This window comes from Ovis canadensis, chromosome 7, assembly GCF_042477335.2.
Source record: "Ovis canadensis isolate MfBH-ARS-UI-01 breed Bighorn chromosome 7, ARS-UI_OviCan_v2, whole genome shotgun sequence".
Taxonomy (NCBI): domain Eukaryota; kingdom Metazoa; phylum Chordata; class Mammalia; order Artiodactyla; family Bovidae; genus Ovis; species Ovis canadensis.
In genome coordinates, this window is record NC_091251.1 from 54,113,384 (window position 1) to 54,140,805 (window position 27,422).

Genomic DNA, 27,422 nt, shown 5'->3' on the forward strand with positions numbered 1-27,422 from the left:
TCCTAGATTAATGGAAATAAAAACAAAAGTAAATAAATGGGACCTAAAAAAACTTAAAAGCCTTTGCACAGCAAAGGAAACTATAAACAAGATGAAAAGACAACCCTCAGAATGGGAGAAAATAATTGCAAATGAAGCAACTGACAAAGGGTTAATCTCCAAAATATACAAGCAACTCATATAGCTTAATATCAGAAAAACAGCCCAATCAAAATATGGGCAGAAGCCCTAAACAGACATTTCTCCAAAGAAGACATACAGATGGCTAATAAACACATGAAAAGATGCTCAACATCACTCACTATTACAAATTCAAATCAAAACTACAATGAATTATCACCTCACAGCAGTCAGAATGGTCATCATCAAAAAATCTATAAACAATAAATTCTGGAGAGGATGGAGAGAAAGGAGAACCCTTATGCACTGTTGGTGGGAATATAAACTGATACAGACATTATGGAACACAGTATGGAGATTCCTTAAAAGACTAAATCTACCATATGACCTAGCAATCCCACTACTGGGCATATACCCTGAGAAAACCACCATTCTCAAAGACACATGTATCCCAATGTTCACTGCAGCACTTTACAATAGCCAGGACACGGAAGCAACCTGGATGTCCATTGACAGATGAACGGATAAAGAAGTTGCGGTACATTTACACAATGGAATATAACTCTGACATAAAAAGGAGCAAATCTGAGTCGGTTGTAGTGAAGTGGATGAACCTAGAGCCTCTTATACAGAGTGAAAGTCAGAAACAGAAAAACAAATGTCGTGCATTAACACTTGCATATGGAATCTAGAAAAATGGTACTGATGAACCTAGTCGAGAATGGACTTGTAGACACAGCAGGAGGTGAGGGTGTGACGAACTGAGAAAATAGCATTGACATACATACACTATTATGCGTAAAACAGACAGTTAGTAGGAAGTTGCTAAATAGCAGGGACCCAGTCTGGTACTCTGTGACGACCTAGAGATGTGGGATAGCGGGAGGGAAGGGAGGCTCAGGAAGGAAGGGATATATATGTATGTATAAAATTATGACTGCTTCATGTTGCTGTATGGCAAAAACCAACACAAAATTGTAAAGCAATTTTCCACCAATTAAAAAAAAACAAACATATAAGGGATAGAGCTAGTTTTTCATAGGTTTGGTTTAGATGTTATCATCTCCCCATTTCCACAGATTATACGGCTTGTATTAAACACCCAGAAGTCTAGAAATAATGTACACACATTTTGAAAATAATAAATATATTTTCAAAAAATAGAAACTGAATTTAGAATTAGCATAAGGTAAGTTTCCATTTTTAAACTCAGAATTACAACCTTACCATTATTGGCTATGTTTCCAGTGGCATGTGCTATAAATTTCAAATTTAAAAAAAGACAATTTTAGAATCAGGAAACATTGAGAAATACCTCTTACCTGTTTCTTTAAATTTTCAACCATCTTTTGAACTGCAGCTTTTTCCTGTTTTACAGTTTCTATTTTTTGCCTAAAGGGACAATGAAAATATAACTTAAGAGTTAGGCTTTAAACAGTGAAGTACCACAGTTTTAGTCCTTGCAAAAATGCCTTTAGAATATTTAAGTATATATCTTACCACATTTCTTCCTCAGATCCACTTAATTTCCCTAATTTCAGGTTAGAAATGCTGTCTTCTTCATTTAAAGTAGTAATTTCACTTCTCAAAATAGAATTTTCCTCTTGAAGCTTCTCAGATTCATATCTGCAGTACAGAGATTTTTAAAATAGTTATAAAAAGGCCATCATCTGGCATCTTTGGAAAACACTTTCTAGTAACTTCCAATTAAATTCATATTCCATACCAGTTAAAGAGAAAAGCCTAAATTAGTAGTCTCTTGGTACTTGGAAATCAAGCTATGACAGTGACTCATTTCTTTTGGGAAGTAAGAATTTTACTAAAAGACATTAGGGAAGTGTGACTAAAACACTTAAGCATTGAGACACAAAAGAGACTCAGTACCCATCCTACTTGGTGACTTTCTCATACTGCTTTGAGCAAATAACTCTGTATTTCAGTCTCAAGTCCTGCCTGCTCCTCAAAGACAAAAGCCATATCACTAAGCTGTATGAGCTTTAGTTTTAAACCCCAAGGTACCTAGAGAAAGAAAATTCACTACATAAATGAAAAGGACATATCAAAACATGTACACTAATGGTTACCTTCTAATTTCTTTCATCTCATTATGATTTTTGGAACTAAGAACTAAGAATTTTGGAACTAAGAATTTTGGGGTCTAAAATAAAAAGAGGAAAGACTACACCTAGAATTATTTTGGGTTTTTTCCCCCATATCATTAAGATATTTCAGACATGAGGTAAATTCTACAATTTGTTTGAACCAAATTTGTTAGAAGACAATTGCTATCATATTTTATAAAGTCAAGTGAGCAGTGGTTCAAATTAGTATATTTGTCTTTTTTCTTTCAGCACATGAATATCTGATAGGTCCTCAAAAAACTGTATGTTCTAAGATGAATTTCCAATATCTATAGAATATCAGCATGCACTTTAAGTGATGTAAGTGAAAAACTATAAGCCATGAAACAACATTTTCCCCCATATTAGTATAAGAAGAAAGTTCTTATCTACCAAGTGAGTTAATAATACACAAAAGGCATTCATTCTCATATAACTGGTTTCATCAAAATGAGGAAAATAACATTTAGCCAAAGGAAAAAAGTCTGTCCATCCCAGTGAAGTGCTAGAAAGGAGTTAAAGACGACATAGGATGATGATGCACGTGGTTAAACAGCCAACACTCTCCATTGTGAACTTTCACCCCCCAAATGAACAACATTTATTTCCTATAGAGGAAGGAATGCCTCCTAGGCTGGGTTATTCTACTTGTTAATACAACAAAGCAGCAGAAGGGAGTCTAAAGTACTGCTCTCTTTTTGAAGACTACCAGGTTAGTTTCTCTAGGCACAGCAAGCAGCAGAAGTGAGATGTGGTGCGGTGCTCTGGGTGACTCCGTGAAGCGCGGAAGGTACATACATTACCTCAGAAGCTCAACTTTCTGCTGCATCTCACTGCATGTGATTTGCAGGTCATGCATCATTGCCTTCAGCTCTTCCTCCTTTTCTCCTTGAGAAGGTACATCTTTTTGCTTGACTAAAGCAGTGACTCTTTCCCTCAACTTTCTAGTCAGCTCCTGCAGCTTTTTTTTCTCCCGTTCTAACTCTGCGATGGTGGCCTGGTGCTGAAAATGCTTGTCTTGAAGGCCGAGGAGAGTAGTGTTTTCCTCCAGTATAACTCGGTTCTGTGCTCCAGGCTTGTCTCGATGTGTCTGGAGTGTTCCGTGTAGCCAGGCAATTTCATGTGCTTTTACTTTCTCTAAGAGCTGTGTATTCTCCTGTTCTAGGTACTGGTTTTCTTGATACAAATGTTCTTCTATAATATGGTGCACACTCATAACATTTGGTACACGCTCATCCAGTGTTTGGTTTAGTTCAAAGACCTTCGCATCAGGTCCGACTTCCAGGTTATCTAAACGGGCTTCCCATAAGGAGAAGCAGTCACCCTGCACGGCTGCTCTTTCTCGTAGCTTCTCATTCTTGCCTTGAAGTCTCAAAACCAGAACATGCAGTTCCTCATTTTCTCTTTTGATCTCATTGTAACTCTTTTCCAGGCTAAGGAATGTGTCAGTCATTTTTTCAGCCTTCTTCAGCTCATCCTGTAATCTGAACATTTCTGAAGTGAGCTCTTTGTTACTTTCTAGTGCTTCCTCGTAGCGCTTCTCCATCCTCCTCAACTCCTCCTGAAGATACTCATTTTCTCTACTGGCATCTTCGTATAACAGTTTATACTTGGGGGAAGCCTCAGGAATTCTTTCAAGCATCTTCAGTTTCTTTTTTAGCACAGAAACATCAAACAGGAGGTCCTGTTTCTTTTCAGACGCTCGATCACAGTCTGCACGTAAGATCATTAACTGCTCCCGAAGCTGGCTGACCTGATTCTTCAGGTCCCAGCTTTCAGTTCTGGTCTCCTCACTATTTTCAAGCTCGGAAAAACTCTCTATTGATGCTTCAGACTCCTCCACTCTGACCTGTCTCTGACCAGAGCTCGTCCCTGTACTTTCGAGGTCACAGACCTCATCGCCTTGTAGGTCACTGAGAATATGCGGCGTGGTTCCACCTTCTGCTTGATTGATTCGGTTTGACTGTAAAAATGGCTCTGTTTGTTCCACTGAATTTCCAAAGAGCCCAGAAGCTGGTTCATCTAAACAAGGAGACATTACTGACTCTGGTTCTAATTTTTGCAGCCTCTGCTGCAACCTAGAAATTTCAGTTGCCATTTTCACATTTTCCTTCACTGCTCGTTCATGGGCTCTTTGCAGGCTTAAGAGAACATCTCCATTCTCTTCCAACAGCTGTTCTCCTTGCTGAAGCAGGGACATGGCGCCATTTTCTTCTGCCTCCTCCCCTCCTATCACCTGACAGCTATTCTGAAGCCTGGAGGGAGGAGACACTACCTGCTCCATCTCCTTGATTTTATTCTGGAGCCTGGAGATTTCTGTGCTCATCTCAGCCCTCTCTCGATCTGCTTTCTCACAGGTTGCTCTGTGGACACTCTCCATGACCAGAAGCTTGGACATCATTTCCTGCCTCTCCTGGTCATGTTCCCTTTGCAGCTGTTCAAGCCTCTGGCTGACCAGCTGCTCTGAGGTGCCTGCCTGGCACAGGACCTGCTCACGGTCCTTCAGCTCTCTTTCATGACTGCCCTTCAGCTCAAGTATCTGGTTGGACAGGAGACTTTGCTGACTTTCAGACACGTTTCTCAGATCTTCCAGGTCCCGTAGTAGCTGCTCTCTCTCTACAACCATACTATTCAAATGCTCCTTGTATGTTTTCTCCAGCATCTCTCTCTCCTGGGTGAGGACCAAAGAGGTTGTTTTCTCCCTCTGGAGAGTCTCTTTAAGCTGCTCCTGGGCTTCCGCACATTCCTGGGTGAGCTCGTCCTTCTCAAACTCCCACTGGGACCTCTCCTCACATTGTTGGTCCAGGAGCTCCTTCAGCTGTTGGCGGTAGTGCACCTCCAAACTCCGCAGGGCGTGTTCATATCTCTCAGTGACTTTCTGACAATCGGCCTGAAACTGGGCTTCTATCTGAGAGGTTCTTCTATTACACTCAGTTTCCATTTTTTCCCTAAATGTGGTCAACATACAGCATTACTGAAACTGTCATCAACTCCAGAAGCAAACAAAAACACATTTTCCCATGCATAGAAGAAGCAGCCAAGCAAACAATGTAAATATTTTCTAAAAAATGGTCTTCACTTATTTCTATACTCAGAAGGGATCTCATTTCTGAGTGCCAAACAATGGCAGCCATAATTAATTTAAAAGACTCACTTACCTCTCTCTGCATTTAAAAAGATTTAGAAACCAAATTCTCTGGCTTATTCCCAGATATTCATGGAGTTTTAGCCGAAAACTTACAGTGCTTTCTCATTTAATGTTCAAATACATATCACCCTAAACCCTAAATAGGAAATACATAAAATTCTTTCATTTTAATTATGTATACTCTGGTGCCTCAGATGGTAAAGAATCTGACTGCAGTGTAGGAGATCCAGGTTTGATCCCTGGGTTAGGAAGATCCCTGGCAGAAGGAAATGGTATCCCACTCCAGTATTCTTGCCTGGAGAATTCCATGGATAGAGGAGCCTGACAGGCTACAGTCTGTGGGGTCATAAAGAGTTGGACAAGACTGAGTGACTCTCTGTCTGTCTATATGTAGTTATATAAACCATACATATATGTTTTGCTTTCTATTTAATGAAGTACCACTGAGATAAAGCATGAAGCACCAAAGCCCTCAAAAACATCTGAGGTTTCACATGAGGAAAGTAAGCACAAAACAGTGTTTCATAACTCTGGGAGGAAACGTAACTTTGCCCAAATCTAATAACTTATAAAAGGCCTTTCTCAGAAAACAACAGGACTAAACAAAGAAGAAATCACATTTGTGATAATCTTATTCTCATCTGGAACCTTAAAAAGTATATGTTTGATAAAAAACAAAACAAAACCTTCCTCTTAAAAAAAAAAAAGTTTCAACAATCCCAAGGTAGGCTTATATCTGAACAAGGACAAAACAAGTTGAAAAACTAAAAAAGAATTCTAGTCAGTTTAAGTGGGTGCTTACACCTTCTGGTTTTTCAAAGTCTCCTTTATTAACGGGGACTTGTGGTGCCCCTGAGGACTGGTGCCCCCTCCTCTTCTTCCCCCGCTTTCTTACCTTCCCTCATGTAGTTCCCTTTGGTGTTTTTCCAAGAGCTCTTTTTGCAATTCCTCTTTCTCAAGAATGTGTTTCTCCACCAGGCTTTTCAGCTGCTCCTGGTGAACTTGTTCTAGTTTCTGAGTCAAGCCCCTCACCTTCTCCTCTGTCCAGGCGCCATTTTGAATGAGTCTTTCCCTCTCTCTGTTAAAGCCTTCCTCCACCTGCTCCAGCCTAGCCCTGAGTGCCATCTCATGTTCCAGCCGCAGCTCCTCCTGCACGTGAGCCTTTTCCTCATCCCACTTCATCTGCAGCTGCTTTTTCTCCTCCTCATGTCTGCAGATAGCCATGTGTTGTGCCTCCTTGAGTAGCTCTGTCTGGCCCTGAAGTTCTGCAATCTTATTTTTAAGGTCACTTATTTGTTCTTCTAAGATGTGTACTTCATTCTCACACTTGAGCTTCATGTTCTCCTGCTCCTTTTCAAAGGCAACTTTGGTTTCATCTAGCTGCTTTTCATAATAGTTCACCTAAAGCCAGAAAGCAAAACCACCACAGTGTTATTCAACTCAAGGCCATGGAAAGGCTCTGGGGCAGTAAAGACTTTTTTCTTACATTTCTCAGTTTTCCTATTTTTGTTTTAAAGTAACAATTCAAAACACATTAAATAAGATATTTTAAAGTCAGGTTTGATTTCCTTTGTAAATTGGTTGAATTTTATTAGTTTCTAAACAACTCTGTTAAAACTAACTAGACCTTCACATAGACACTGTATTTCTTCATAGGCATCCTTTCCAACTGCAAACTGCAAGTCTTAACATAGATAATTATATTCAAGTATTTATTTAACACCTGTCAGGTACTCTGCAGGCCTCATGGGGACACAAGTTGGATAAGACACAGCCCCTTCTCTAGACATGGTTATGACGAATATAGAGAAAGTGTACTACCAGTTAGAATAAAACATTTAAAAACATGTGTAGGAAAAATACCTACAATGTAACCTGGGGACTCCAAGGAGGTGAAAATCATGTTTGGTTGGGAGAATTCAGGAATAGAAGAGGTAGCATTTGATGGAAACTCTGAAGGTTAAGTAGACTTTCAAGAGGTAGAAAGAAATAATAACATAGCATGCAACAGCATGAGCAAGAGAGGACAGTTTGGTGAAGAGCAGCAAACTACCAGGTCTGGCTGGAAGATAAAGTAACTCAAAGGATGATGAGAGAGAAGACTGGAAGCATAACCTAAAGCAACACGCTAAAGGGTTTTGAAACCAAGATTCAGAACTTGTACCTAATTCAGGAGGTGATGCTGTATCAAAGGACTTTTTTTTTTTTTTTTTAATGAGTTTGAAATAATGTAATGACCTTTCAGCTCCATGCTGGCTAGGACTGAAGATATTCCATTTTTAAGAATCTCTCTCCTACGAAGAAGAGCCCTCAAAGGCCCCTTGGCCTGGGAAAGCATCCTTAGGAAGTGAGTTCCTGGTAGCCACCCAGACGCATGAGGAAATGTACAGAAAGTGCTGCTCTGGGAGAAAAAAGAATGGAGAGTGTCGTACATGCAAAAGCTTGTCAGAGCTCAAAGAAATCAGAGAACAGGATTGAGAAGAAGGTCTTACTTTATCTTCAAGCTCCAGTCTTAGGTGACACACGTCCCTGTGATGTTGTTCTTTCATCTGTTCGATGACCAGCTCTGCCTCGATGCTCATATTCAGTGGATTGCATTCTTCAGAACCAAGCCCTGAAAACACATGGGATCTGTTGACCCGGCTGCAGGTTCTTTCAATAACACAACTGGTATTACTTATGGAATCCTAAAGTGCAATAGATGATATCTACTAGGAAACAGCAGAATCCAAGAGTGGTCTCTTGTTTTCAAGCATAAGGGAAAATGAGATACAGGCAGTGTATCAAACCTTAATAGAAGTCAATAGGACAGGAGGTGGGAGCAGATGGGGAAAATGTTTCTTAAAAGTGACCTCCTGCTAATGAAAATGCTGCCAAGTGAAGCAGTATGATCAGACCAATCAGCCTTCTTTCCACCCAACAAATACTGGGTGACAAATCAGCAGAAGGGAATGTGGCAGGGGGATGAAAGGCCAGCATACTTGCTATGCTTCGAGGTGTTAACTTCATGGATCAAGATATCCAACCCACCACTCAACATTAGAAGATTGAGCACTACAATGCTAATTTCCTGTAGTGCAGGTGGGGCCTCATCTTCAATTATCAGCTAAAGTTATTTAAAAGAATAAAGCATAGGTTAGGAACCCAGATACAGACAGATTCTGTAGAAAACTATCAACTCATTCCATAGGAGTTCACCTCTGCAACTGCCCACAATGGTGACTGAGACAGACATTGAAATGTGAAGCATAAGCTGAGGGCTGAGCTAGTACACAGATGAAATGATAACATCGAATACTAAGGCAGGGGACTAGTATTAAGGCAGGGGACTCAAAGTTTTCATGTGGAGGGACACAGGCAGATGCAAGAAATAGTGTAAGTCTAACATCTGGAATTGACAACCTTTGGGCTTTCTCTACACCTGCCATGGCGTTCCCCATCTGAGAAGTGATACCCGGGGTGTAAACCATCCCAAGATGGCACAGCCTCATGTACCCATGATTAGAACTCCCAGTCCTTGGTCATCTACGGAAAAACCCAGAAAAGCTTCTGAGATATATTCTATCAACTGGGCTCCATCCTTTTACCACAGTAAGGCTACAGAGTACAGACTTAGAGGAAGAGTATTCAAGCCTCTTCCTGTTCCCTCCTCACTCCCTTATTTACTGTAGAATAAATAGGTAAGGAGAAGAATAAACAACCATTGTGAGAACCTGTACTCCTGTTCCAAGTAGCAGTGGGGAAAGCTATATATAATGAAGAATTTATTACAAACCCTTCTGAAATTCATAGTCAACCCACTGGAGGAAAGAGGCAGGATATGAGGAGGGAGGAAAAGAGCTGATAATGAACATAGGAGGGTTCCCAAACAACTCTGCCTTCCATCTGTATTACTCAAAACCCTCCCCAAGGCACAGGCACCAACATTTATTTATCTTATTTGTTGTTTTGCAGGCATTTAGCACAACCAGCATAAGGAAATCAAATTCTGGGGTTTCTGGCTGGCTCACTCTCCAAAACATTGTCATACCAGTCAGGCACTCTTTTAGAAAGGGAGGATTCAGCAATAACTCAGTGACTGAATTCTAACACTCCCAAGGCCTGGATTCGCGGACTCGTAGCCAGTTTTTTTTTTTTAATATCCTTGTGGTTTGATTTTTCCATTTCTTTGTTGATGTGTATCAAAATCAGATGGAAATATTCTCATAAAGACTTCAGGACAAATGAAAAAAACATACCACAAGTGAAACAGCTCAAGAAAATAGCACTGCCAAAGTCTTTTTGGGGGGGTGGGGGTGGGGTAGTGCTGTGGGGGCGGAGAAGGCAGGGTTGCCAACATTTTGCAATTTTACATTCAACTATGGTTTTACAATCAAAAGTCAAAGGCACAGACTCTGAAAAGATGGTGTCTGAACGGCTTACCCTGGTCAGGCTCGATGCAACCACTGTTAATATCAAGTTCTTCTGACAGTGAGTTCTTCAAGGGAAGCCTGAATACTTTGCCCTGTGTACGATATTCTTGCAGTTCAGACTGGAGTTCGTCTACTTGGTCTTGTAATAGCTGGAATTTAAAAACCAATATAAATCTTAGATGTGATGTCAAAAACAAGCAATGGAAGAAAAAACAGATATACTGTACATCATCAAAATTAAAAACTTTTGTGCTTCAAAGGATACCAACAAGAAAGTAAAAAGACAACCCACAGCATGGAAAAAAAGTTTTTGCACCATATATATCTGATCAGGGACTTGTATACAGAATATATAAAGAACAATTACAACTCAATAATAAAAAGACAAATAACACATTTAAATATTCAGCAATGGATCTGAAGAGACATTTCTCCAAAGAAGATATATTGACAAGCACATGAAAAGACACTCAATGTTACTAGCCATTAGGGAAATGCAAATCAAAGCCACAATGAGATTCCACTTCATATCCACTAGGATGACTAAAATAAAAAAGACATATAGTAACAACTGTTGGCAAGGATGGAGAGAAACTGGAACTCTCTTACTGGTGGGAATGTAAAATGGTGCAAATATTTTGCAAAAAATTTGGCAGTTCTTCAAAGGTTAAGCATACAGTGATCATATGATTCAATTCCACTCCTCAGTACATACCCAAGAGAAATGAAACCAGATGTCCACACAAGAGCTCACACACAAATTATTCACAGCAGCCCATTATTCACAATATTCAAGATAACTCAATGTCCATCAACTAAGGAATGGATAAATAAAATGCGGTATGGCTATGCTATGGAATATTACGCAGCACTAGAAATAAACAAAGTACTGATACATGGTACTACATGGACAGAGCTCAAAAACAATATGCTAAATGAAGGAAGCCAGTCACAAAGGTCAATATATTGTATAAATTCATTTTTAGGAAATGTTAAAAATAGGCAAAACCAAACAGACAGCAAATAGATTATTAGTTGCCTAGGGCTGGAAGTCATGGGAGAGATTACAGCTATGTGGAGTTTCTTTGCGGGTGATGAAAATGTTCTAAATTTATTATGGTAATGGTTGTACAATTCTGTGAATATACTAAAAGAGACTAAATTGCATACCTTGAGTTGGTGAATTGTATGGCTATGAAAAGCTATTAAAAAATATATAAGCAGATGAATTTGGGGAATTTTCGGAGGTGGAGCTGACAGATTTTACTGATGAAATAATTGAAAGCATAGGAGAAAATAATCTATATAACTGAAAGCATAGGAGATTAGAGACAAGAGCCAAAATGTATTTGTAAGAGTGACAAATATTTCATTTCTTTTCTCAAAATCTGCGTGTATGTATATTTCCTGAGAAGGCAGACTATGAACAACCTCATAAGGAGGTGATTGTTTTCTTCATTTTTGCCCAAGTACTATGTTCATCTAAAGCAGGCTGAACTCAGTTATGCTCACCATGTTAAAATACACAAGTGTTTGTGGTTTAAGAAAAAAATAAAAATCCCAGATTCCTGAGCTTAGAAGAGTTACTTTTCTAAAAAAGTCAAAGATTCTTACTTATTAGGATGTTTTTGTGTCCTCTAGTAGTAATGACTTACTACTTAAAGACTTGAGTGGTTTCTGCTCTATTTGCATTTTGTAAATAAAGTAAGGAATCTATTCAGGAAAAAAACCCCACAGAACAAAAGCAAATTATATCAAAGTAGGCCGGCACTCAGGAAAGGCTGGTTTTGGAATAAGCATATCAACATGACCACAGTTTCCTTCTCTTAGAATAAAACTTTATTTTCCTCTAATTACTGGCAATTTCTGACCCAGATAAAACAGACAATGGCAGTTTGCACGACTCTCTCGTATATCAGGATACTGAATAATATAATAGCCAGCACTTAGGTTAAGTGTTTTCTGTGTCTCAGGCTTTGTTCTACGCGCTTCACGTGTACTTCCTGACTCTCCACAACAACTCTATTTTGTGGGTTCATTTATTTTTGTCACCTTGTAGATGAGGAATTGAGATACCCACAGGTTACGTTTACCAGTCGCTTGGCTAGTAAATGGTGAGGCAGGATCTGAATCTAGGCACTCTCCACTTACTAAGTTAAGTTCTCTTCAGTCACTCACCCGGCACTGCTGCTCATATTCATTTCTCATCTGCGTCAGCCTTTCTTCTTGCATGAAGAATTCAGCACTGTTGGGATCAAGGTCACCAAACTAGAAAATGGAAAGTGCAAAGTTGTCATTTTTCCCAAGTATCCTTCTTTGACCTAAAAAATACCAAAGGCCCCAATTTCTGGTGTTCACTCAGTCTCTTGAGTATGAAAGGAATGTGACTTTTGAGCAGAAACACCATCCACTGGATGATGGAAAGAACATTCTAGAGTGATGTGTTCAACTAAAGCAGAGACCTTTTCTCAGTGCCATGCAAAGTTTTCCTCGTATAAATTAAATCCCTGCAAAAGCTGACAACTTCCTTTAGTCACATAAATAATTCCATAATAGGCATTTTCTTAGTGGCACTGCTTCTGGTCTTTTGAGTAAACTACATTTCGGGGTTACCTTTCAGGAAATCACATTTAAACAGATTTACCTTTTCTGCCAAAACATTTTCCAAATTTCGCTGAAGTTTGTTTGTCAGACTCTCATATTCTGCCAACTTCTCAGTATTCTCCAGAAGCTCATTTTCTAGACGACTGTTTTCCTGAAGAAATTTTGGGAAATTCCGTGGATTAAAAAGGAAGCTGTTGTACCGTTTAATTTCATGCATAAATCAATGCTCTAGATTGAGAAAGTTTCAGTACATTAGAGGAGAAAAAGTAAATATTAAAAAAAAAAACAATATTATCTTATAACCCCAAAGCGTGCCTCTTCTTTTTCTTGATCCTACAGAACCATGCTATCCAATAGCAGGCACTAGCAGTTCCAGGTAAAGGAGCTGTGAGTATGAAACACTCACCAGACTTTGAGGATTTAGACAAAAATGAAAAGAAAGCTCAATAACAGGTTTTCTATATTAATTACAAGTCAAAATGATAATGTTTTAGAGATTACAGATTAAAATGATTTAACATTAAATTCACCTGTTTCCGTTTACCTTTTAATGTGGCTGTCTGAAAATTTGAAATTACATATATGACTTGCATTGTACTTCTATCTGACAGCTTTGCAATTGAAAATTTAATGACATGAAAAGCGTTCTCATTAGGATGTCAAATGAAAGACTGGTTGCAGAATACCATGTTTATTTGACAGCAAAAGAGAACTCAGAAAAACTACAAAAAGGAGAATAGCTCCAACAATTTTCATTTAATGATGATATAGACATGGTTTACATTTAATTTGCAATTTGATTTTGGTTTAAAGATATAAAAGCTACACATACAGTTTTTTCATAACTTATGTTTAAATTATTATAATAACATGTCAACCTAAGTCCACAAAATGTGGGTTTTTTTCTGTGTATTTTCAAAGCATATCTTGCCAAAATATAGAGATGATATATTGTTTTTTAGAAAACTTTTAATTTTGTATTAGGGTATAGCCAATTAACAAACAATGCTGTGGTAGTTTCAGGTAAACAGCAAAGGGATTCAGTCGCACATATACGTGTATCCATTCTCCACCAAGCTCTCCTCTAATCCAGATTGCCACACAACACTGAGCAGAGTTCCATGTGGTATACAGTAAGTCCTTGTTGGTTATCTATTTTAAATACAGCAGAGTATACATGTCCATCCCAAACTCCCTAACTATCCCTTCTCCCCATCCTTCCCACCAGCACCCATAAGGTCATTCTCAAAGTCTGTGAGTCTGTTTCTGTTTTGTAAGTTCATTTGTATGAATATCATTTCTTTTTAAATTCCACGTATATGGGATGTCATAGGATATTCTTCCTTCTCTGACTTACTTCACTCAGTAGGATGCTCTCTAGGTCCGTCCATGTTGCTGCAGATGGCACTATTACCTTCTTTTCAGTGGCTGAGTAATAGTCCGCTGTATATATGTACCACACCTTTATCCATTCCTTTGTCATTGGACATTTAAGTAGAGCCAATATGTTTTAAATATATTCTTGTTCACACCCTTATACAGTTAACATGGAGTGAAAAAGCATGTGCTTGAAGTGTTTAAGAAAGAAAACTACCTACCCCCCAAATGACAACTCTAGAATTCTAATCTTTCAAAGTATGTCTAAACTTAGATGTGAAAACAATCAGGAGCAATCTCTATGAACTGGGCCTGTGTGGTGCTTTGGAAACTAAGAAGTCAGCTTCTGTTGCCGACCACAAGTGAGTGAAGTTGCTCAGTCGTGTCCAACTCTTTGAAACCCCATGGACTGTAGCCTATCAGGCTCCTCCGTCCATGGGATTTTCCAGGCAAGACTGCTGGAGTGGATTGCCATTTCCTTCTCCAGGGGATCTTCCTGACCCAGGGATCGAACCCGGGTCTCCCGCATTGCAGGCAGACGCTTTACCATCTGAGCCACCAGGGAAGCAGGGACCACACAATTGGGACCATGGCAGGGGAGACAGATATGGATACAATTACCTAAGATGTGATAGAAAATATGCTACATGCTACCTTCTGGTGAGAAAAAAAAGTTAAGTGTAATGGGAATGAATAAGCACTTTGGCCTGCGGTGTTGGAGAAAGCAGTGGAGGAGCCTAAAGCCCACTGAGAAACTGAAATTACTGATAGCAGGCGCAGCAGAGGTCACGCGTGGGCTTGGGGTTGCTGGCAAGACCTGAGATTAGGCAGGTAGGAGCATGAACCCCTCTTCAGGGCCCTTCAGGCTGCCACGCTGCACTTTTACAAAGGGTGTAGCATGATTTTTAAGTTTCTTCAGTAAGATGGCACCCCACTCCAGTACTCTTGCCTGGAAAATCCATGGACGGAGGAGCCTGGTGGGCTGCAGTCCATGGGGTCGCTAAGAGTCGGACACGACTGAGCGACTTCACTTTCACTTTTCACTTTCATGCATTGGAGAAGGAAATGGCAACCCACTCCAGTGTTCTTGCCTGCAGAATCCCAGGGACGGGGAGCCTGGTGGGCTGCTGTCTATGGGGTTGCACAGAGTCAGACACGAATGAAGCCACTTAGCAGCAGCAGCAGCAGTAAGATAACTCTGGTGACCAGGCGGAGGGAGGTTGGATAGATGGAAGAAAGGATGCACATAAGTCAGTTGAGAAATTGTGATGAATTCTGAACCTGTTCAGAAGCTGTGGAAATGGAGAAATGGGATAAATCTGAAAAGACTTTCAGAGCATCAGCAGGACTCAGAAAGTGAGAATCCAGGATGACCAAGGACGGTGACTTCTATGACTTAACAGCACAGGATGGTGATGGAGATTATGGTAAAAATTCAGGAGAGGAAGCAGTTTGATGGTTAGGGAGGGAGAATTGGCTCAGTTTCTGATTTGTGGAGTTTCAGGAACCTTTCATAACCTCAAGAAAACTAACTATTCCATAGGTTCTTATTACTTTCACATACTGTATATGTAGCAACTCACTCAATCTCCACATCAATGCTATGTGGTTGGTATTATGATGGTGACTCTTTTGCACATTAGGAAACAGGCTTGAGTAACCTGATGAAGGTCTTATGTAAGTGGTGGTATCCAGATTGGAACCAGGCAGTCTCGAGTCCAGACCCCTCCTGAGAGGGTCCCACCCACCTTCAGCTCCAGCTGACACTGTACCACATTACCTGGTGTCAGAGCTCCATAAAGAGAAGGATCACTTCCTCTACTGAGACACAAAAAAGAGGAGGAGGATGTGCAAGGGAAAAGGTAGATTTGGGAGCAGAGAAACAAAGTGGATGGCCTCAGTGTGGAAGGAAAAAAAAAGCCATCTGCTAAGGATGAGGAAGGGGACAGCATCAACCAGGTATCAAACAGCCCTGAGGACTCAGCGCAGCTTCAGCAGGTAAGAACAAGATATGCTGTTGGCAAACCAGAAGCCCGGACACCCCGGAAACCTGGATCCCAGCGGGGGCTCTACCATGTCCGGGTGTTGACCCAGACTTACGAGCCCTGTGCAGACCTGTCCTCTTACAGAGCTGTGGTTTTCCACGTGGTATTCCCAGAAGGCACACAGACCACATAACTAAGAGGATAATTACCTTTAAAGAGAGGGCGAGGCGGTCCCGGATGTAATTCTCTTCTGTTTTTGCCTTTTCGATTTCTTGCTCAAGTTCCGTACGCTGCTTTCCCACCTGCTGCAGGATCTGCTCTCTCTCCTTTCGGAACTCATTCTTTAAGGCTGCTATTCGCTCCTTGTACTCTTCATCCAGTTTCCTGTGAGAAGGAAAGACTGACAGGCTGCCATCAAGTCCCTCAGAGGTCCCTCTGTAGAGCCACCAAAAACAGAGTCATAGAGATGGGAAGCCCCTTGAGAAAGTGTCCAGTGAGCTCTGCTTTCCTGTAGGCTTGGCCACGCCTAAGTCACCCCAGCCAGGTGTGGCCAAGCAGGCGGGCAGGCAGGCAAAACCCCGCTGCTCTGGGCCAGGGTGGTGGGAAAGGAGGGCCCTGGCCCCGCCCGTCCCACCTGAGGTTGTGCTCGTTCCGCCGCTCTATGGCTGCGTGGTGGTCGTCCACCTCTGAGGCCATCAGAGACTTCAGCTTCTCGGCTTTGTCCAGATCAGACCGGAGCTTCTCCTTTTCTCTGAGCATCTGATCAACTCGCTCCCTAGAATCAGAAAGAAACAAAGTTATAAGGGAGACTGTTACTAGGCAACAAGTAGACCCAAAGAGCTCTCCTCTGGCTTGCTCCTCTATAAAAACAAAACCAAGACAACCAGAGCCCTTCCAAAACACATTCCACAGCCCTCTTCAAAAGCCTACATGCAGATCTAAGCTCCACCTCACTTTCACAGAAGTGAGATGGTAGGCGATTAGCCACCACTGCCTTCAGAATGGAATACACGCCACAGGCATCTGAAGCACTTGCTCAACAAGCAGCAAAGGGGACAGAGCAGGTAAGCTTTCTGCTCAACTCACAGCAAATGCCGAATCTCAGCCTTAAAACTGGCCAGAGCTGCCTGGTGAATGCTGTTCTTGGTGACCAAAAGTTCGTTTTCAAGAGCCAGTGTCAACTCTGTCAAGTTGACATTTCCATCAAGGCTAAAATCCAAGGCCTAGAAATCAGAACAAGTTCAAGATAATCACAAGTTCTATCCTAAGAAAGCAGAAAATGTGAAGGTTATACAGATCTGGGGAACTGAATTTATAATCTACAAACTGGATGTTTACATTTCTTTAACAGTTGCTTCGGAACAATACTCGACTAAGGTCTCTCTAAGGAAAACATGATTATTTACGTCTTTTTTAAAAATGCTGTCTGGCATTGTAAATAAACACAATGGCAAACCTCTACCAACCAGAGATCAGTTAAGAAATTTCTTGTCAATAATTTAGGGGTTAAAAACATGAAGTCAGCAACACTCCTGGTTAAAGGGGGGAGCAAAAGTTATCTCTTATGTCTGAGATCTTGTGAACAGAAGAATCATTAAGGAGAAATCAAATCAAATCACAAACAGAATTTTTCAACCCTTCCCAATTTGTCATTTGCCACACCTTCAGGATCTCCTGGCTGTTCTCAATGCCTTCTTCCTGCCAGGTGTCAAGTATTCTTTCCACTGATGCATAGCCCATCCCATCATCCAGGCAGGAGAAGACCCGAAAGCCAATGGTACTCATCATTGCAGATGGGGCTGTGGTCCGTCGTCCACTCTCATCAAAAGACTAGAAGAAAGAGACTTGAGCAAGCTCAGGCATTGCAACATGACATTGGTCAAGACCAAAAGCAGTCAGTCCCGACCACAAGGGGCAGAGGCATGCTTCTCTCATTTATGCTGCTAGGATAAAAAGCCATGCGGCCCCTTTGATCTTCCTTTCCCATGTCAGTCAAGAATGCAAAGCTGATCAACAGCTGACCTGGCAGACAGATCCTGCATACAGATGAGATGCATCTCTACTTAACATCAGGTTCCTTCTGGCCCACAGCTAACATGAAGGGGCATAATTAGTGGTCTTCCTACTATAATTTATGGTCATTTCTCAAACCCAACTTCCTCAGTGGTTTAGTCTTTCTTTTCTGCTCTTCTTTTGCTTCTCTTTCTCCTCAGTATTTTTCTTCAGACAGCAGATTAACTCACTAGAAATTATTCAAATGGATGTTAACCTTACTCCCAAAGAATCCACTTCCTATTTATTTCTTACCTGCATGGAGATGTGCCTTTTCAATTGTCTATATGGGGTAGATGCTGATGGTGTAAGAGGTTTTCCATTTTTGAACAAGCCATAGAAAAAATCTTCTACACTCATCATACCATCAGGATCAAGATTATGGAAGACTTCTTCAAGCATCTAGAAAAGGGTAACCGTACATCTTAACTATTTCTCTCAACAAAAACCCCATGAAGTTCAAAGTACACTTCTAGTCCCAAGTGGCTCAGTGGTAAACAGTTCCTCTGCCAGTAATGGAGACGCTGGTTTGATCCCTCGGTCTAAGGAAATGGCAACCCATTTCAGTTATTCTTGCCTGGGAAATCCAATGTACAGGGGAGCCTGGCAGGCTACAGCCCATGGAGTCACAAAGAGCTGGACATGACTTAGAGATTAAACAACAAAGCCAACAGATATTGGCACCACTCTTGATCCCAGGACTCCAGAAATATGACATGTCCCTTTATTCTCACTTCACTAAATATATTTTCCTTTCTAGTAATCTGTCCTTCCCCCTCCCATAAACTGAATAAAATTCATTTTCAACATCTTCATAATTTTATGCAATTTAGAAATTAACTGTTTTCTCTTTTGCTCATACTCTTAGAACAGGTTATCTTTAACGTTGCTATGCATTATCTTGTGAGTTAAAGAATTACTGAAAAATATAAAGATATAGCTTCCCAGTGTTGTAACAGCAGAAAACAGACATTCGTTAAGCCAGTATATTACAGTGACTCCACATGATATTTTGCTTATATGAAATTTTGGAAACTAGCATAATTGGGTCTGGGACAGACTGCAATGATTTAAGAGCTTGGGTCTGAAACCCATGCCTTGGAATTTAGAACATTACTTGGAACCACACTGTGGTGTTTGGGGCTTTTAATTTCTTTTAATGCTTTTGCACAGCCCAAATGAGGACTGGATAGGAAGAATTTCACGTGTGTGCAATAGAAGTGTTCCGAGAGATGTGAAGAGAAGGAAATTCTGCCTCACTACTTTGCCCTCTCTGACAGTAATCAAGTGGTCCTCATCATATGGAGTCTCTTCTAGAGGCATGCCTGGGAGATGGTTTGTTCCCTAACTCACAGAGGAATGGAAAAGGGAATAAAGCAACATGAATCACAGACACCACAAAATAGGGAGGGAAAGCAAAGCCTTCCATTCTCACAGTCAGCTTCCTATTTGGGGGGCTGAAATTTTTCTATAGGATATGACCCAATGTACAAAGCAGAAATCACCTGAGGATCTTGTTAAAGTGCAGACTCTGATGTAGTTAAATCTGGGGCTGGGGCCTGGGAATTCTACATTTCTAACAAGATGATGCCTAATTTGCTGAGTAGCAAGGAACCAAATAAGCAACAAATTTACCATTAGTGCCTGCAACTGGGTCTCTTCTAACAAAAGCCTCTTTGTAACAAATCCTCAAATTTTCAATATTTATTTCATAAGTCTGGACTATTGCTAGGATTCCTGTCATCTCCTAATTGTTGATTTTATCCCTCAGCTAAGTCCTTGTGGCATTTCTTTTATCTTGAATGCTTTTTTTCCCCCAATTCATATCCAATGGGAAACATCTGTCTCTATTCTTGTTTTTCTACCACTTCCTCTGGAGAGGATTCCAAAACAAAACCATTTTAAAGGGTGAAAATCTTTGGAAGACGTGACAGTTCCCATAGAGAATCACACGAAGAAACAGATGGAAAGATATTTGGGGCAAAATTCGGAGGTTGCCAAGCTCCCTTAGATTCTCTGTCTCATTTTTATCAAACAAAAGAACACTTTCTTAGAGGACTAGGCTTTTAGGACTGTCAAGCCAGAAGTCACAGTAAAATCCAGCAGTGATGACTTAAGTTAACCAGCATATTTTGCCTTTAACATTGGAACATTCCAACATATCTGCCTTTAACACTTTGCTCCCCATCGTTAGCCCTGTGACCTTGGCCAAATCAATGTACAGCTTCTCGACTGCCTAAACACCCATCACCTGATCCATTCCAAGTGGTGGAGTAAGCGAGTCCTGCCAGTTATTAGACATGGGGGTGTGGCAAGTGGTGAGTAAATGACTGTGGATTCAGAAGAGGATGGATGGACTGGGTTGGCCTGATAAGAATGCAAGTCAGTGGGCAACTGGGACATACCCTGCAGCCTATGCAGGAGCTGAACCTAGAACCCTGAGGACATTCTTCCTCTCTATCACCAGCCAGGTCTTTGGATGGCTGATTTCCCAATGTGTAAGTTGGGAAATAGCCAGAGGGGCCAGGAAGGTGATATAAATGAATGAGGCAGCATGGTCTTAAGACATTTAAAAGGCTACAGTCCTGATGAGATGGATGAAACTGGAGCCGATTATACAGAGTGAAGTAAGCCAGAAAGAAAAACACCAATACAGTATACTAACACATATATATGGAATTTAGAAAGATGGCAATGACGACCCTGTATGCAAGACAGCAAAAAAGACACAGCTGTGTATAACGGACTTTTGGTCTCAGAGGGAGAGGGAGAGGGTGGGATGATTTGGGAGAATGGCATTCTAACATGTATACTATCATGTAAGAATTGAATCGCCAGTCTATGTCTGACGCAGGATACAGCATGCTTGGGGCTGGTGCTTGGGGATGACCCACAGAGATGTTATGGGGAGGGAGGTGGGAGGGGGGTTCATGTTTGGGAACACATGTAAGAATTAAAGATTTTAAAATTAAAAAAAAAACAAACAAACAAACAAAAAAAAGGCTACTTGGAAGCCTTTTAAAGCAGTGAACGGAACATTTGAGCGCATGCCCTGTCCAGAGGGGCTAGCCATTTCTCATTACCAGAAAAATGGAGACAAATCTTCTGATTTTCAGAAAAAATCTCCGATTTTAAAAAGTATAGCAAATAGTTCAATTTTTAAACATTGTGTAGGTCACCTGGCCTTTGGGTCATATCTGGCCTCTAGACTTCCCAGGTGGCTCAGTGGTAGAGAATCCTCTTGCCAAGCAGGAGACCCAGGTTTGATCCCTGGAGAAGGAAATGGCAACCCACTCCAGTATTCTTGCCTGGAAATCCCCCAGACAGAGGAGCCTGGTGGGCTGCATGAGTCAGGCATGACTTGGCAACTAAACAACAAGGGTGATGGTTCGTCTTCACTGCCTTACAGCCATCTTGGCTTCTAGAAGGCAGGGCACTAGCTTCAGCTATAAGACAGTCAATCCAGTTTCCCTTCATGCTGATGGCAACATGCAGCAGTGACCTCTTTCTTTATCTATAAAATGTGGGGTGACTAAATCTAAAATTGCTTTCAGTTGTAAAATTCTAGGATTCCAAGCTGTGTGTTAGTGAGATCATCATGAACTTTCAGCTCCGCTGTGGTCTAGAGCTAATAATACAAAAGCACTATAGTATTTCATGATTTTGGCAGGGAGGAAAAACACTAAATAAAAGCTACATTCAATTAGCAATCCTTCACTCATCCTCACAGCAGAGGAGAATAAATGTGCTGCTTCTTTTCCTGGATTCTGGAAACTCCACCACAGAAGAAAATGCAACTCCCCATAAACAGCTACAGTTTATTCCAAGATTTGTTCTTAGATAAATAATCCCAGTTTGTGCAATATTTCTTGGCAAAAACAACCCAAGGTTCTGTACACTGCACTGGTTTATAATTTAGGAGGACGAATTTAATTTTATGACTCAACAGTCACCACTGATAAATAAATGACTGTGGAGCCATTAAAAGGTAGTCAGAGAGTGTGCAATGGTCACGTACACAAGGGAGGAGGAGGGAGAACTTTTCTGCAAGCTAGGCTCCTTGGAAGCTTTTGATAATAAATCTCATTCTGGTTTAGGAAAATAATATCACTTCTCCTCTGAGCAAGCAGATAACATGGTTTTGAATATCATTATAATCAAAGTTTCCCAAAGCTTGTACAACTGTAGCCCTAACCTCTAACTCCCTTCGATCCTTATTTTCAACTCTTTGAAAGACGTGTCTTGGAATTAATTACAATCTTTTGTTTCATGGCTGTTCCTGCACCCGGTCCTGCCACCCCTCTTAATTTTTTAGAAAATGTGAAGTTGAGAATTTTACCAAGCAAGAGCATCGTGGGGGCTTCTTCAAGACTCTTTTGTTGTACGTTTTTAAAATCACCAACGTACCCTTTTCCATTTCCTCATGACCCAGATTATTGTGATGACTCCTGGCTGGTGTCCTAATCTATGGCTCTCTTTACACCAATATACCCCATAAAAGAAGTTCAGACCAGCCTTAGCAAGTAAGTTTTTCCAATGTATTATGTAATCTGCTAAAGAACTCTGGGGTGATATGGAGATTCTCTCTCCAAAGACTAAACTCATCAGCCTGGCCTTCAAAGTATTCCCGCAACTCAACCCTTCTGAACTCTCTGCCTTGTCCTGCCTCCACACCTTTCTCACCTCTGACTCTGTGAATGCCACACCTACAAACAGGCTGACATCATGGCTGCCCTGAGCTGGGGTCTGATAATGATGTGGGGTAACATGCTTAGCACAGTGAGGCACACACAGTTTGGGTTCAGTAATTATCAGCTATTGTCGCTTCTTTTTTTCCCATGACAAACATGAGGTCTTCAGAGACAGAAACTTGATGGCTGACTTGCCAGGAAAAAAAGAGAATGGAGTCTCTGTAACCTGCGGCAGGAAACCAAAACATGGCTGTCTCCAGCTTGCGGCCAGGTTAGCTTGTATCACGATTACTATCCCTGAATAAAAATACAACGCAACGCTCACCTCTCCATCGACATTCTGCAAACCATACTGCTCGCAGATGGAGACCAGCTTCTTTCGGTTTAGGTGGCCATCACGAGTGATCCCCAAATCTTCACAAACCTCCTGCAGTTTCTCTTCTATCCAGTCTTGGGGAGCCAAAGACCCACTCTGTGAGGCTTTCAAATCATCTGGGTTCCAAAATCTTAACTGGCCTAAAATAAAAGCATATATTATATTGTCCCTAAAAGAACTGCACAGAGAGAGCACCTATACTCAAAGAAAAATGTGCTTTTTGAAAATAAATGCTCTAAAAAAGAGATCACCAAGTGTTGATTTGATCCAGAAGTTCAAATGAAGTAGAACCATTGGTTCTTAGGCTGCAATGAAGGCCAACAGGCACTCTTTTGTTCACTGGCAGTTATACCCCTATAAGAAATATTCCGGTGCAGTCATGTCAAGGTTCTAGGTTTGTTTTATTTCAAAGAAAAATGTGCACAGGCTTAGGCTTTGGTGTGACTGAAAGAGAAGGCTGGTTGAGGGCCATTCTAAAGAGCTTTATACATCCTACCTCAACTATAGCTACCGGACTTTATTATCTCTACTCTCTTTCTAGTCTAAGCACTGTTTTACTGAAAAGGAAATAATTTCATGGTAAATATCATTAAGTAATGATAAAAGTCTCAAGAGTAGCCTGTTTCTAAATCTTTACACATGACTATTATAAGCAACCTAACTTAAAAAAATCAATGGTTGCAAGTTATTATCTGTGCATTAAGGATAGTGGATTCCCTGGTGGCTCAGTGGGTAACAAATCTGCCTGCAATGCAGGAGACCTGGGTTTGATCCTTGGCTCAAGAAGATCTCCTGGAGAAGAGAATGGCTGCCCACTCCAGTATTCTAACCTGGAGAATTTCATGAACAGAGGAGCCTGGTGGGCTTCCATGGGGTCGCAAAGAGTCAGACACAATTGAGTGACTAAGCACATATTAAGGATAAGTTCTATTTGAGGATACAAGGATCAACCTACTTATTTAAAAATAAATACTTATTCTCTATGAAAAGTTCCCACTTCTGGTTAAGATTTCTACTTTCACATTAGAGATTCTGTCATTACTTAAACATGAGCTAATTATTGGCATGATACTGTGTGTCTCCAAGAAACTTGGAGGTTGAGAAGAGTATTTAGCGCTACCCTTAATATTTATTAAGGACATTAAGCCCATTACTGCTGTGTCTTTACAGGTTGGAGACCTACAGAATTTGTAATTACACTGAAGTACAGCTAATCCATGGTAGGCTGTGAAGTGGGTAGAGATCTGTCAGCTGAACCACAGTGCCATCTGCTGGTGAGGAGATCACCATGAAACTTGTCGAGGGACGCATTTAATCAGTAAATTGTTTAGGATGGTTTATAGATTACTGTGAAAGTCTATGTAAGACAGTAATTAACCCATAAGTGAAATTCCACATCTCAGTTGCCATATCTTGCATGATGTTAAGTCCAATGACTTAAAACTATGAGGTATCAATTGGGAGTGAATTTTTTTGTGGCTGTTGTACTTCAGGTTGCTTCTTAGCTGGCCTCCAGCAGGTAGGGCTATAGGAAGACGGGAAGGGGTTGTGGAGAACGCCCTGTGAATGCAGCCCTTCCCTCCCAGGCCGGCCCGGCACACCCTCAGTTCCTACCTTCTGCTTCATACTCCTCACTGTGCTGCGCCTTCCAGTGCTAGGGGAGGCAAGAGGAGGAGGTTAGTGTGCTTCAGAACCAAGCCTGCTCTTCCAAGACCAGATCACTCTCTGGCTCTGATGTCATCATCTGAGTAAGTCACATGATTCAGGACCCGCTAGCATTTATCCAGGCAGGCTCTCTTCAATCAGCGAGCCAGCAGAGAGCAGATGACTAAGAAATACCACGCAGCCTTCTGCAGCATCTCACCAAGGATTTGCCCTGTGAGCTGACGTCACTTATTCAATAGCAAAACCTAGCACAGCCAATAAAATCAGGCCAAAGCCAATATTCAGAATCCACCACCTGAGAAGAGTTTATACACATGCGTTTATGAGTTTGTTCTTCAGTAAATGTTTAATAAGTGTGAGGTATCATGCTACATCTTTGGAAAACAACCATGAACAGGACAAGCACAGTTCTTTTCTCATGAGGTTTATATGCTGACAAAGTCGGGCAGACAAGAAAACAGAAACAATACTGTAGTGTATTAAGTGCTGTTATGGAGGAGTTCAAGAATGGGTACCTAATTAGGGTATCCGTCAGCCTCGGAAGTTCAGGGTAGACTTCCTGAAAGAAGCAAGCTCTGACTGAGACTTGAGGGGTAAGCTGGAGATAGCCAAGTGGAAAGATAGGAGCAGACTGTTTGCTGACCCATGAGACAAGAATGAGACAGGTGTGTTTGTGGCACAATGAGGAGACAGAGGTGCAGCCCCAAACAAGTAGGCTAGAAAGCTCAAGTTAAAATGTACATTATCAGTGAATTACTACATTAAAAACAGTGAAACTGATCTGCACTGGATCATTTTGCCCCTTATCATGCTATGTTCTACTGAGTCTTTTCCAAGTCACAGCATACAGGTGTAGTTTGTATATTGCACAAAAGCACCCAGCCCAGGGCACCCGTCAGAATCAAAATTCAGCCCTCGCTCCATGAGCCAAGCATGGCACAAATCTGCTTCCAACCAGTGGCCGTGAGTAGGTACACAGTGATCTTTGACCTCATCAGCAAGGTTCCTAATTACTCTTGTTAGGAGGTTCTACAACCACCGCAGTCAGGTAACCCTGTTAAGAAAAGTGTATCCCCCTTTTAAAACCTCCTGCTGTCTCAGCAAAGATCCAGCTTTATGAATGAAGAAGCTACCTTTGATAACTGATGCAAAGAGTCGACTCATTGGAAAAGCCTCTGATGCTAGGAAAGATTGAAGGCAAAAGGAGAAGGGTGCAGCAGAGAATGAGATGATTAGATAGCATCACCAACTCAATGGACATGAATTTGAGCAAACTCCATAGTGGAGGACAGAGGAACCTGGCGTGCTGCAGTCCCTGAGGTTGCAAAGAGTCAGACACGACTTAGTGACTGAACAGCCTTTGACAACACATAAATAACCAGTCCACTCTCCTTGGTGGCCGAACTGTGCAAGGGGAACTTTTTTCTTAGATTCTTGAAATGAACTCAACAGGGAAACAAACCTAATTAACTCTCATCTCCAGAGCTTGGATCCCTCATGGCAGACAGTGCACAATCTAAAATTCTTCAGTTAAACGTTGATTTCTTTTAGTAACTTGTTCAAGTTGATACGAGTTGAAGTTCCTACAGCTAACCTAGGCGCATCTATTTTGTTCCTCTCTTCTTAATTGAAGGATAACCATCTACCAGGATTTCACAGCTCCATATTTCACTCAGAAAGATACTGCATAGAGCACCGATTCAAAGAGCTCACCAAGATTCGCCACACTAACCTGAAACCCCAAACTGACAGTGCTGAGATAAGTTATCCTTGCCATAGAGAGACATTCAAAGGCTATAACTCAAAATATAAAAGCTCACTACAACTCACAGATTACAACTCAAAGTCACTAAAACGGATGATAAGTATAGGGACTGTGGCACAATGTGATTTTTACTTGATTGTGATTACAATTTTATTGGCCCACATTTCCACACCGCAAATCTGATGAATGGGTGATGTGTTGGGGGTTGGGGAGGGAGCAATGGAGGAAATAGACCTCCATAGATTTTTCTTACACTGTTGTTTCTAGGCAGAATTCAATTGTTTTTATTTGTAAAGTATACATTTTTATGCCTCCTAATAAAAGCATCCTGCCTGTCTATCCCTCCACATTTATTTCCTCAACCAACAGAGCAAATGCTCATATTATTGCAGCACCCAAAATGGTGAAAATTCATCATTCAGCATGTAAGTTGGAAACACCCTAAAATGAAATCTATTCAGTCCACCTGAAAAAAATACAGTAGGTTGCTGTGATCTAAGAACCATCAGTCAAAATAAAACCTATCGAATCACAAGCAGGGGATGATTTTTTAACAGCAGAAATGAAATGAGACATGGCAGAATAGGTACCACTGGACAAGCCGCTGCCGGGACAATAGTTGGAAAAATGCAAACACACCCCTTCAAAAAATGTTCTGCAACAATTCCTAACACAACACGGTGTGTGTCTTGCTATAGAAAAATGTATTTCTTCCATTTTCTCACTTCTCAACTCATTAAAAATAGTGAACAATTAATTAGTTCAGAGGAGCAAGAGGCTTCAGTGTACTATTTCCAAAATCTCATGAATCTATGCAACTGGGTGCCTCATCTGATTCCCGCTTCCCTGCCACCCCTCCTCCCCGATTCTCACATCTGACTATTGAGGGTGGGAATCAGACTGTCACCTGGCTCTGAACCCAGGCTTACCTACTGGGTTTGAGCTTGAACACATTTCTTAATCTCTTTTGCCTCAGTTTCTCCATCTATAAAATGGGAATAAAGTAGTACATATTTCACAGAGCTGGGTAAAAATGCCTAGAACTGTGCCTGGCACTAAATAAGCAAACAAAATTTGATATTATTTTTCTTCTCACTACATGTGTTT

The 27,422-nt window shown here is 41.1% G+C and overlaps 1 protein-coding gene across 5 annotated transcripts in view; it reads right to left on the reverse strand.

The window, feature by feature from the left end:
* NIN (ninein) overlaps positions 1-27,422 on the reverse strand; it is a 103,552-nt gene that overhangs the window by 29,002 nt on the left and 47,128 nt on the right. For all 5 annotated transcript variants that reach the window (XM_069596134.1, XM_069596135.1, XM_069596136.1 and 2 more), the window contains exons 6-20: positions 24,500-24,539; positions 22,835-23,025; positions 18,074-18,220; positions 17,429-17,596; positions 16,853-16,989; positions 16,401-16,541; positions 15,976-16,150; positions 12,445-12,555; positions 11,979-12,068; positions 9,811-9,949; positions 7,881-8,002; positions 6,284-6,789; positions 3,044-5,188; positions 1,621-1,746; positions 1,443-1,512 (exon numbers count right to left, since the gene is read on the reverse strand). In XM_069596134.1, the coding sequence (XP_069452235.1) occupies positions 1,443-1,512; positions 1,621-1,746; positions 3,044-5,188; positions 6,284-6,789; positions 7,881-8,002; positions 9,811-9,949; positions 11,979-12,068; positions 12,445-12,555; positions 15,976-16,150; positions 16,401-16,541; positions 16,853-16,989; positions 17,429-17,596; positions 18,074-18,220; positions 22,835-23,025; positions 24,500-24,539 (4,308 nt within the window). The remainder of the gene's footprint in view (positions 1-1,442; positions 1,513-1,620; positions 1,747-3,043; positions 5,189-6,283; positions 6,790-7,880; positions 8,003-9,810; positions 9,950-11,978; positions 12,069-12,444; positions 12,556-15,975; positions 16,151-16,400; positions 16,542-16,852; positions 16,990-17,428; positions 17,597-18,073; positions 18,221-22,834; positions 23,026-24,499; positions 24,540-27,422) is intronic.